Raw genomic sequence first — 12,769 nt, 5'->3', positions numbered from 1 at the left:
AGGAATGTTGAAATACGCCTCTTTTTGTAACCCCGTCAGCATTTCGACCGACCGGAACGTCGAAGTTGCGAACGCGTCTTGGGAGCCCGACGTCCACACCGAGCTAAGTACTGTCGTTGTGTTCAGGAGTGGTGGCTTCACAGCGGGGCATGGAGAGAGCCTAGGCGCCGAGGGCCTCCGGTCAGCACCGGCTCATCGCAGTGCACCTCAGAGAGAGCCCGACCCGCGCGGGCGGCGCACCACCGGTTCCGTCGGGGCCCTTTGTGCGAGCGGCGAGATCGAGAGCCGGCAGCTGTTGTTGGCGCACCGGCGAGGTGTACGCACGTCGTCGTCGTCGGCGGCGGCGCTGTGGTCGTGCGCCAAGAGCGGGTGGCGCTGGCGGCGTGGTGCGTCGTCGCGAGCCGGCGCCGCTGCGCGGAGGAGGGAGGGGGGAGGAGAGCGCATGCGCCGGCGTCGTCGCGCAGCAGTCGCCAGTAGCGGCGGCAAGATGGAGGCCCGGTGCCCCTGCTGCAGCGGCAGCGGCAGCGGCGGAGGCGCATCGCTGCTGCGCTGAAGAGGCGCCGGCGGCGGCATGGCGTCGGTGGCGGCCTGGCTGCCGTTCGCCCGCGCGGCCGCCATCGGCTGGGTGCCCATCGCCAACAACCCGCTGCCGGCGCCGCCGGTGACGCGCGAGCGGCGGCGGCGCGAGGACGAGAAGTTCACCATCAACGTGAGCGGGCGCCGGTTCGAGACGTGGCGCAACACGGTCGAGAAGTTTCCCGACACGCTGCTCGGCTCCAACGAGCGCGAGTTCTTCTTCGACGAGGAGGCACGCGAGTACTTCTTCGACCGGGACCCGGACATATTCCGGCACATACTCAACTACTACCGCACGGGCAAGCTGCACTACCCGAAGCACGAGTGCCTGATGGCCTACGACGAGGAGCTGGCCTTCTTCGGCATCGTGCCGGATGTGATCGGCGACTGCTGCTACGAGGACTACAGGGACAGAAAGCGAGAGAACGCCGAGCGGATGCTGGACGACAAACTTTCCGAGGGGAACGAGAACGCGCAACTGGCGCACTCCACCATCAGGCAGCGCATGTGGCGTGCCTTCGAGAACCCGCACACGGGTACGGCGGCCCTGGTGTTTTACTACGTCACGGGCTTCTTCATCGCCGTCTCCGTGATGGCGAACGTGGTGGAGACCATTCCCTGCGGACACGACTCTCGAGCCGGCGGTAGCCGCTCGTGCGGCGAGAGCTACAAGGTGGCCTTCTTCTGCCTGGACACGGCCTGCGTGATGATCTTCACCGCCGAGTACCTGCTGCGACTGTACGCAGCCCCGAACCGCTGCAAATTCATGCGCTCCGTAATGAGCATCATTGACGTTGTGGCTATCATGCCCTACTACATAGGTCTCGGCATCAAGGACAATGACGACGTGTCCGGCGCGTTCGTCACCCTACGGGTGTTCCGCGTGTTCCGCATCTTTAAGTTCTCGCGACACTCGCAGGGCTTGCGCATCTTGGGCTACACGCTCAAGAGTTGCGCATCTGAACTGGGCTTCCTCGTCTTCTCGCTTGCCATGGCCATCATCATCTTCGCTACGGTCATGTTCTACGCCGAGAAGAACGTAAAGAGCACCACCTTCACCAGTATACCGGCCGCCTTCTGGTACACCATCGTCACCATGACCACCCTAGGGTAAGCGCGCTCTTGCCATTTCACCATCCGCAGCTCGGCTCCTCCTGTCGGAGTTTGGTGATGCTGCTTCCTACGCATTCGTGCTATGCGGGCGGCACGCTCTGCAGGAATGTTCGATGGATTGAAGACCAAGCGTCTTGCAACTACTACTCACTCGCGTTATTACATCGCTAACTTGCCCGAACCGCGTCTTCCCGCCTCGAAGCACAACTATACTCCCGATTAAAAATGACTTACTATAATTGAGCTTCTCAGTACCTCTCACCCGCTTGCGTCTCTTTTTAATGATACACATAAATTAGGCCATTGCAAATACCAAGGCTGCTTCGTCTGACAACAGGTCAATATTTTTGAACAAGCGTCTAACTTGAGCACCTAGTTTCGCTCTCTAGTGCATTCGCATAATTTCTTTCTTGAGTCTGGCTGTGAACGCAGTTGGAAGGTGTCTGTGAACACACTCCAACACAGAACCACTCCGCCATTAGAGCCAAATTGTGGGTCTTCGAGGCATCACCACGTGGAAAAAAAATATTCCATTCCCTGAACGAGCTGCAGCGCTTCAGCACCTCAAGGTCAGCTCATGCCGCCTGTTTCGCGACAAAGCGCGTTAGGCCTTTCGTCGTTGGCTTTCGCGACCGCCGCCGGTGATGTTCGTCCTGTGTTATAAACGTTACAAAATTATCGCGTTTGACGCCAAATTGCTATTCTGCTGCAAAAAATGTACTTCGACGTTGAATGCGACGTAAGCTTCAAGAGAGGTTACCTCAATATTTGGATTACGAGTGCGTTCGCGCAGTGGTGGATTTTCGTTTTCTTTTGTTTTGGGTTTAAACATTTCTGTTTTGTCGCGGCCATCGGGTCACTTGGTCATTGGGTCATTGCAATGTCAACTATTTACTTTCTTTGGCCTCACGCATTGCCCTGAAAGAGCAAATATTTATTTTAGAAGCATTAATGGATAAAAGTAAAGCGTACAATGTACCGACGTTTCTGCATTAAAATAGCAAAAAAAAAAAAACGTGTCGCTACCATGATTGTAAAGTTTGAATGCGCATCGTGCTGTAGTCCTCAAACACCTTTGGAGTACAGGTTCATCAGGCAGTCATCTAGCTGTGCAGTTACTCGCATGCCTACAGCAGTTGCACTTTTTAGCTGATTTAGCAAAAGGACACAAGTTCTATGCGCTCACGCGACTTCTTGCTAAAATTTTTATGTACTCTTTTGTGTGCGGAAGATAACACCTGCTCGCTTTACCAGTTTTGTTTGCTATGTGCCGCTGATGCTACATTGTGCATAGGACGTTAAAAAATGTTTTTTTTTCTAACTTTAAAGCACAAATATTTTAATTTAGTGAACTGAAACGGCCTGCAATCCAAAGCCGGAGACACGTAAGATTAGCATTTAAAGCGATATTTCTACCTAAATTCGCACGTTGTTGATGTGGTACGATGTCTTATGGTTTCTTAAGAATTTTCTTTTTGTTCACAAGGGCGCACGAAGGCTCTACAAAATCTGAATGCATCGAACTGGAATTCCAAAGATGACATAAAAATTAACAGCACCCTGCACTACGAGCAACATCATTATCATTATATTAATTAGAGCGGTGTTCTCAGTAGCACCGTAATTTTTGCATGTGGCCATAAAGAATTTCTCGACACCGCTGCTGGGACGTTTCTATACGTTTATATATAAAACACAAGAAGTTCGCATTGTTTCTGTATTTTCTTTCTGCCACTTTAGAAAAGGATGACAGTTTTATTAAATTTCCGAACAAGTTCCGTAAAGGTAGCGCGGAAAATGTGCAGAATTATTGGACTACATGCGGAATATTCTCTTCATTCACAAATTATGATCAACCATTAATTAATATGTCGAAGTTGTATAATTTCATTTCAAGGTGGAGGATATTTTATAGAAAGAAAGTCAAGATGGTATGATATGTCGCGCATATTATAGCGAGTCCTCGTAATTACGGAGTATATTAATCTTAATTTAGTGTACGGTGATACATGTGGCGTTTAAAAATATAAATAAGAAACAAATTGTTTGCATCACAAAAAAGGAAAAGATACTCCTTCACAGTAGGTGACGGAACACCGCCCGTCGAACATGATATTTAAACATGGTGGTGCGTTCAGTAATTGTGGTGCATCCATTAATGTCGTACATTCAGCACAGTGAAGTGAAACGAAGCCATACTGTGCGTTCGGAAGGTTTAATTTACCTGAAAACAAGTGTCTGCGATTCTTGTCTCACAAATAGCGCGCACAGAACTGGCAAAAAACAAGCCGCGTGCGCAAATGTGTACACCGTTACTGAAGGGGATGAATTGGCGGAGGTGCCTTTCTTCATGCTGACCCGAAACTATGAAAAACAAGAAGAAAAAAATATCCACGTTGAAATGTATTGAAGCCGCTTCGCATGCAGACGTGCGCACAATTCCGTTAAAAGGCTACTTGGCTAAACACACACGTACACTGCCTGTGCACAAACTATCCGCGCACATCTTTTTACAACGAACGGTAAAACAGGATAGCACCACAAACGAGAACGTGGCCTTGCAGAGATTGATTTGAATAACAATACAAAAGAAAGGCTGAAGGAGTTTTGCAGACGCAGAAGCCCATTTATCAGTTGACCAAAGTGTGACATACTGTACATGTTGCGTCATCGCATATTGTCACACAAGCGGCGACTCTGGTATGCTTCTCATAACATTTTTTGCTTAGCAACGTGGAAGAAGTGTTAGCTTCTCTATATTAATATCCATGTAGCGTAGACATAGAGAGAGGACGGAAGGAAACCCAAGGAGGTCAATCTGGCTCACGTCCAGTTTTCTTAGCCTACGCATGGGGAAGGGAGTACAGGGATGAAAAGAAAGAAAGCAGAAGAAAACATTTAAGCGCCTAGGTTCAAAAGAAGCACACTTATGGATTGACCCATAATGACTCGTGTGTGTGTTTATTTGTTGATTTCGGGACATACAAACAGGTGCCTGTGACGTTCGAAAGAAGGGTTATGGTGAACGAAACTTATTTCACTGGTTTGGTTACGAACAACTGCGCTGCTGAAACCTCGTGTATACTGTTGCATTGTGTTTCGCCACTGCTTATTTTTACCTCGACTTCGTGTATGCACGTCTTAGTGTGTGTATGTTTTGAAAGTTTCTTGACCCTTCCGGCGGGTTGAGTGAACGAGCCACTCGCATCTCAAGTGAAGTTCGTTTAACGGCTTGCACTGCAGATATTTTATGTAACGTCGAGACATCCAGAAAGTGCCTAAGGTTTTGGTGATTCTGTCGACTGGTATGGTTTCAGTATTGGGTTGTTCTTTATTTTACTGGCGGTTGTCGCCAGAAGCAAGTTATCCGGTACAGCTTTAAACGTTCTCGACGACCATGCTTGCTAAAAAATGAAAGACGCAGATTACGCTGACAAAGTCGTAGGCTGTGATGACCGGAAGCGTTGCTGATGCTTATGCTCAAAACTGTACGCGCTTCGTTTCTTTCCTCGCACTCTGCGCATTGCGTCTGTGGATTTAGGCTTATCCAAACGAACGAGCTGTGATGGAAGCAAACAAAGCAAGACGACATAGGCTGTTCCTTCTACTTGAAAATATGTTGTGCGAAGTGCTAATTAAACGTCACTTTGCGAATGTCTCGATACGAGGTAATCGATGAAAGGGTCATGTCAATCACTGCCCTCGATGGAGTTTTAGTGCCTTACATGTACCAGCAAAAAGAACGCATAAAGTCGAATGTCTCAAGCTCTGCGTTTGGTCCGGAACCATTGAGTATGCACACAGCCGAGGTGACAAACCTTGTTCGAGACAGTGGTTGAGATATTCGAGGTGCCAGCGATTATTATGGCAGGACTGCTTACTTGTCAGGGGAACTATTAGATGTAATTAATTCGCTCCGTCCGCATTTTAGTCATGCTTCATTACGCGTTACAAATGAATGCGATGGGACTAGCGCGTGAGGAGCGCTCGTGCTCCTTCCTCCCTTTTATCTCACACCCAACGCTTTCCGCGCCCTCAAACGGTAATCACAATGAACGCGCTTTTTTGGCGCATTTCCTGCGTGGCATTGTCCCGCGTCAGCGTTTTCATGTCACATTGCGCGATAACCATGCGACTTTCTTGGCCGAAACGTGACCATGCTGTTTCCGCTTTAGTCACTGAGCTCACGACCTAACCTAACCTCACTCACAGCGAGGCTATCACGATGTGTAAAAGGGACGCGACGACGCCGGTCGCCGAAAGTAAATCGAAGTTGCGTTCCACGAAGTTGCTGTGTAATTACCGCGGGGCGGACCACTGCAACACCGAGGCAGCACCGCATCCGCGCTCTTCCACCAGCGAGTTAATAAGCTTTAGCGTCGCCAGTGGAATAACGTTAAATTCAACCATGCAAAACTGGCGGACGCAGCGGGAAGCAACATCGGCCGATGGCCGCAAACCTTCTTTTCGAAACGCAGGTCACAGAGTCGCCACGGAATGCACTGTCGACGTGGGTCAAACTGTACCTTGTGAGAGAGAGAGAGAGAGAGAGAGAGAGAGAGAAACAACTTTATTCGGTCCACTATAGACGTAAGCAAGCTCCACGTCACCTGGCTAGGCCCACTCGGGGACCATCAGGTGAAACCTGACGGCCCTCTCGCGAGCCCTCTGGACTGCCAGGATTTGAGAGGTGTGATCCTGGGCTTTAATTAACTTCATCATTTCCTCTTGAGTGAAAGGGGGACCGGCAGAGGCGCAGCCCCACAGGACATGTTCGAAGTCCGCATAATCACCACACAGAGGGCAGTCCGGGCTTGGGAACCGTTCGGGGTACATTGTGTGCAGCGCCGCGGGGCTCGGGTAAGTGCTTGTTTGCAGAAGCCTTAGAGTGACTGCCTGGGCCCTGCACAGCGAGGAGTGCGGCGAAGGTAGGAGTCTTCTTGACTTGTGAGAAAAATATTTGTGGCTGCATTTCAGTTTTATTGAGCTACCCGTAGTTAAGATACGGGCATGCCTGCAATAATCGCACTAGTTCCCGAGGTGACGTGCAGTTATACATTCGGCACATGTGCATCAGAGGCGAACTCGCACTTACTAGAGGAGATTATTGAAGATTATCTCCAGCTGTTCTGAACAAGAGAATGCTTCGACACTCTCTTAATACACTCTTAAGATAGTCACTTAAGTATCCCTACGTGATTTGAATGCCGAAGCATGAGGACTTGTCTAAGTTATCACCTTAAATTAAAATCCCACCTTAATCCACTTTGCTCTAATTTGTACCAGTCTTAATTCACCTTAACTCACTTTATTGCACCTGAATCCACCTTTATCCGCCCTAACTCACTTTAATCCACCTCAATTCATCTTGCTCATTTGTACCAACCTTAATTCACCTTAATCTACCGGAATCCACTTTAGTCCACCTTAATTGCTCTTCAATTCCCGTTCACTCACTTTACTTCACCGTGGGACTTCGCAGTGCGAGCCGCAGCAGGTCGAGCGCCGGCAGCGTGACGTCATTACTTGGTCACTTAGGTTTGGTACCACTGGGTGATAACGCCGGACGTCGGACGCCGGATTTCTCGCTTCATGGGGCATGTGAGGCTTTCGCCTTAGTAGATGCAGACTAAATCAGTGCAACTAGACTTCGTTTCTTTTTAAAGCGCAGTGCGTGCACAAGTCTGCTGTGAGGCGGGCAGGTTGAGCATCCGCGGAGACCTCTTTTCATCCTGTCACCTCGGTCGCGCGGCGCGAGTGACGGTGTGGTGACAGTCGCAAGGGACGCGGAGGGCGAGCGTGCGTTCACCGAGACTGTTGTGCGCACTCTCCGGGAGAATCTTGAAGCCGCGTCCCCGAAGGAGAGGAAAGAAGATGAGCCGGAAGCGAACGAGTGAATATGGAAAGGGGCGTGGGGGCAAAAACAAGAAGGAAGAAACAGAGGTGTCAGCTTTCTTTTGGTGGGCACTGCACCGCTCTTCCCCCGAAGGAGATGAAGGCGGCGGCGGGCTCGCGAGAAAACGATCCGCTTTTGCCGCCAGGCGGTGCGTTCACACGAGAAGCCGTCTGGGGCGCCGCCGTTCGCCGTCTTTTGTTTCGCCGATCCTTTATTCATTTATTCGCGCCCGGGGTCCGCCACGCGGTCGTAGTTAATGTGCTCGCCCGCCTACCGTGGTGGTGTTCCTCTTTCGCGGTTTTCATTTTTTGTTTTACGTTTATGTTGTTCCGTGGCACTCGTCCTCTTCGACACTTCTCCGCAGACCTCTCTTCCACTCCCTTTTACCCCCTCTCCTGCACACACGTACAGACACACACACACGCACACACATCAGTGGGGCAGTTTTTTCCTGCGACCCTTTACCGGGGCTACTCCGCAGACCACTGGTCGTTGTTTTGTGAGGCAGCGAGCATGCTTCGGGTGAGTCTGGCGCCTCGCGTTCTGCCACTCTCTGTCCTCTCTGCTCTCTCTCTCTTTCTCTACTCTGGCTGTCCTTGCTCGCTGGCGTCCATCTCGATTTCTGTTCTTACTGCCTTTTTTTTCTGTTTTGTTTTTATGTATCTCACTTGCCCCCGGCACTTTCTTTTATCTCAGCAGTATGTCCTTACGAGCTCCATTTTCTCGGCGCGACGGTTGACCCGCGACAACCTCGACGCTGCATCTTCTTCGGGGCCGCGCTCTGTCAGCAGCGCGCGATGACTCGCTTCTCCCCCTCAACACGCCTCTTTCCCGACTACCTCTTCCTCGTCAAGCGGGCCATTGGGCCTTCGTCCTCTTATTTTCTGTTTCTCTTTCGTTCCCCTTCGGCGGCGCGGACGTGTTCGTGATTCAGCGAAAATGCGATGCCGCGCGCTGTTTTGCCTCCCTATTTTCCCGTCCTGTCTTCCGGCGAAGTATACGCGCGGGCGTGATTCTTCTTCCCTCCCGTTCCTGCGCTGAGAGCTGTCTAAAACTGGGGCGCTGATGGAGACAGAGCTGTAACGCCTCGGGCGAAGGTCTTCGTCGTCGAATGTGAGTGGAGCGGGCCCTGCCCTGTTGTGAGCATCGTGAGGCGCAATCCATTCGTGAATGACGTGTTCGGACACCAGGACGGACGTCAGGACTTGGCCCAGTTGGTCCGGCATTAGCCATGGCACAGCGGCGCAAAGAACGTGAACGAAAGGAAGACGTAAGCGCCTGTGCGTGTGCGCGCATGTGTGCGTGCGTGCGTGCGTGCGTGTGTGTGTGCGTGCGTGTGTGCGTGTGCGTGCGTGCGTGCGTGTGTGTGTGTGTGTGTGTGTGTGTGTGTGTGTGTGTGTGTGTGTGTGTGTGTGTGTGTGTGTGTGTGTGTGTGTGTGTGTGTGTGTGTGTGTGTGTGTGTGTGTGTGTGTGTGTGTGTGTGTGTGTGTGTGTGTGTGTGTTTGTGAGTGAGAGACAGCTGCTTATCCTCAGCTGTCCGCCATCATAGAGCCAAGAGAAACAAAATTTTGTTCAGCATCTCGATTCCAATTCACGCTTCTTCAGTAATGTGCTGTAGGAAGCGGGACTATGGCGCAACACTTACGCATGGTGATTTGTACAAGTGTATTCCGGCCCACACAGACACTGAGACACAGTCTCTGCATGTATTTCGGAGGCTAATATAGGCAATCCTGCAGCGGGCAAAAGAAAGAAAGATATCGAATTCTGGAGTCTTACGTGCGAAAACTACGGCACGTTTATAACGCATTCCATAGTGAGGTACTCTAGATTGATTTTGACCACCTCGGACTGTTTAACGTACACCTAAATATAAGTTCTCGAGCATTTTTTGCATTTTGCCCTCCATCAAAATAGGACCTACCGCCGTGGCCGGGACCAAACCCACGACCTCGAGCTGAGCAGCGCACTGCCGTCGACACTACACCGTGGCGTGTAATACTGTAGCGGACAAAAAAAAGAAGTCGGGTGCGTTGCAGAGAAGCAGCAGTTCTTGAGAAGGTGGCCGTGCCAACTGTGAGGGCCCGCTGCTGTAGCAGTGGATCAGTTCAGAGGCGGGAGAATCGCTGAAGTCTGCATCTTTCTTTCTTTCTTTCTTTCTTTCTTTCTTTCTTTCTTTCTTTCTTTCTTTCTTTCGTTCTTTCTTTCTTTCTTTCTTTCCTTCCTTCCTTCCTTCTTCTTTTCCTTCTTTCTTTTTCTTCCTTGTGTTCTTCGCATGTGCTCACTGCTGATCAATACACGACAGCTTGAAACTGCTCGAGAGGAGACAGCTGACAGCATTGGAATCCATTAAAATCTGCTGTGTTAGCCATATTTAGAACAAATGTCGTTATCAAAGTTGGGGAGGGGGGTCAGAGTTGGGGGGTTGCGGTCAAAAATACAGACTACCATCGTATCTGCACGTGGACGATTTGAGCTTCTCGTATACTATCGAAGACTATGATTTGGTAGCCACAAACTAACCAATTCATTTCGTTCCTGATCCATTTCGATTTCAGTTCTAGTCGGATTCTTAACGTCGATTTGCATTTTGCATAAGAAATGGCTAGCCAGAGTAAAAGGCCCGAGCGCAGTTTCACTGATCCTAATGAGCCAAAGACTTAAACGTAGCGTTCAGTGATTGCGTGACAAATAGGTTGGTTGTTGTGAAGTTAGAAATATCGGTAACCATGGCGTGTCTCCAGCGTTTGCACAACGAAAATGGGTTTAAAGCATAACGAAAAACGACGTGAGTATAAATGAGCTTATTATAGCTTGCAAGCACATCTCAAGCACACGCGCTGCAGTAATATGTAAAAGAGAGAGAAAAAAAAGAGATAGATAGATAGATAGATAGATAGATAGATAGATAGATAGATAGATAGATAGATAGATAGATAGATAGATAGATAGATAGATAGATAGATAGATAGATAGCAACTAACAAAGACGTAGAAATCACTTTGTGCAATGTTTCCGAGGCCGGTCACAAGATGTCGCCAATGACGTCAAGTGTGGCTAAGTCCAACCAAATATCGAGCTAACAAGTGCTCGAAAGAGCAATGGAGAAATGCAAGAAAGAAAAAGAATCCTTAAATATGAACAAAACTGAAGTATATAAGAACTCAAACGTTACAAAAATGTAATTAGGTGTTCATGCTAAGACACAGGATCAATAAGATTTGGGAGCAGACTATCAAGCGCTCGCAGAGCACTTTGCCTCACTGACGCGTCGTCGCAGGGTCCAATGAAATTTTCTCAAGTAAGAGTGCCGTAATCCGGGTGATTGATCGCTGACCTCCAAGCCGTTCTTTGGGTCTCGTATCACACTGTTGAAGAGGAAGAGCTGTTTGCGTGGGCGTCAAAAGAATCGAACGCGAGCTCAGCAGCTGATCACGAGCAGAAAAGGCTTATTCCTTAACACGTTGAAGAGCTTAACACTGAGTTCGGCAGTGAACAAAACTAGTTTTTGACGCCAAGACTGTTTGACGTCATGTTCTTGTTGCCTAAAATGTAGTGTATGTAAATGACAAAAAAGGGGAAAAAAAATAAAAATAAAAATAAAGCATGGTTGTGACGTTCTACTTGCACAACTGAATGGAATGCAAAAATGAGGCAGAAAACAAAACGTTAACTACTTCGTCTGTCTGTCATGAATACATAAATTTCATAATTCAGCAATTTTAAATTATAGAACTCAGACGCAATTCTCACGAAATTTACGCGAATATTATGAGAGAAAAAAAAAGCTTATTCAATACTCTTATAGGAATGCACTGCATGTCCGCGAATTTCAGTAGCAACAGTAATTGGCATCCGCCGTCTTAACACGAATCATCATTAGTGGAAAATAAAGAGAACTGGACACTTCTGTGGACACTGACCAGAATCGTCGCGTGCTATTGAGCAACAATAACGCACGTGTTGTCTCGTTTTCTGCACGCACTCTTGGCCCCGCTCCAAGAAAGAAGCGTGAAGCGAAACGCCAAGTGTAATGACGCAATGACTGCACTGACGGCCACTCCGGGCCACTACACTCTTAAACAGATGTACACCCTTTGGGTTGTATACCTTGCCACACAACGTCATCTGTCTTGCTTGCGTTTCCTTTGTTGAAAACGCTGCGCTCGCTACTTTTCTGTCGAGATGCTTTGTCGTGCTGATAACGCGCATGCCGTTCGCGACTTGGAAGTACCGGGCTCGCAGCGTTAAAAGAAAGGAAATGCGAATAAGACAGATGACGATTGTTGTGTCGATGTTGTGTTGTGCCGATTGATTTGACGATTTCGCTTAAGAGTCTACGACGTCTACCTGGTCGAATAAATAGGCCGCCTACTGCGACGGTGTACGGATATCCTCCGGGTAGCTTGTGGTCCGTGCAAAGGCAAACGCCCTTTTAGCGCGGACCTCCACATCGGTGTCGCGATGCGCGACATGGCATCAGGAGAGGCGTCGTGATACAAGCTATGGCATAATGCGCATGGATATGCAACATGCTGAATGGGCACAGAATGCAGTTTCATCACTAAGTTTGTTATTCGCGTCATTTTCAATGTGAATATGCAAAATTTATTTAACACCGAAAGAAACGATGTAGAACTTATACAGATTCTGCAGTTACCTTACGAAAGCATATATATATATATATACATGGCGAGAGAGAGAGAGAGAGAGAGAGAGCAAGGAGAGAAAAAGCAGAGATGTAAACCAGATAAGCATCCGGTTTGCTGCCCTACACTAATAGTAAGAGGAACGGAGATTGAAATCATTGAATTGCGAACGTAAATGTTTTAGGTAGAGCTTCTCTTTAGCTTAGGTTACTGTTTTCTTTGGCGCCTTATTTGCCATGTGGCATAATGTCATAATAGAGCTAAATATAAGAATGCAGGCCGGTTTCATAGAGATACTGCAACAACGACTTATAAAGTGTGTTGTCCGCAGCCCCTCTGGGTTACGCTTGTAGGTTCTGGTGACTCCTTGCTTAAATATTGTATCAGTCTTACTTCTTTGACTGAGTTATCTTGGCAAACTCGGCAACGGCGGTTTTTTCAGTCGCAGTGCGTGTTACAGGTCGTTACGGTTTGAATTACAGCGTGCACCCGCGAATGAGACGGTGTGCATTGAGGCAGATTGCTCTTCACGTCT

The 12,769-nt window shown here is 48.9% G+C and overlaps 1 protein-coding gene across 1 annotated transcript in view; it reads left to right on the top strand.

Moving 5' to 3' along the window:
• Positions 1-482: 482 nt before the first annotated feature.
• Positions 483-12,769, top strand: part of Shal (Potassium voltage-gated channel protein Shal) — a 254,023-nt gene continuing 241,736 nt past the window's right edge. Inside the window, exon 1 of the mRNA XM_050170617.2 lies at positions 483-1,686. Within this exon, the coding sequence (XP_050026574.1) occupies positions 572-1,686 (1,115 nt within the window). The 5' untranslated portion in view covers positions 483-571. The remainder of the gene's footprint in view (positions 1,687-12,769) is intronic.

This window comes from Dermacentor andersoni, chromosome 6 (assembly GCF_023375885.2).
Source record: "Dermacentor andersoni chromosome 6, qqDerAnde1_hic_scaffold, whole genome shotgun sequence".
NCBI lineage: Eukaryota > Metazoa > Arthropoda > Arachnida > Ixodida > Ixodidae > Dermacentor > Dermacentor andersoni.
This window is presented reverse-complemented; position numbering and strand designations above follow the sequence as displayed.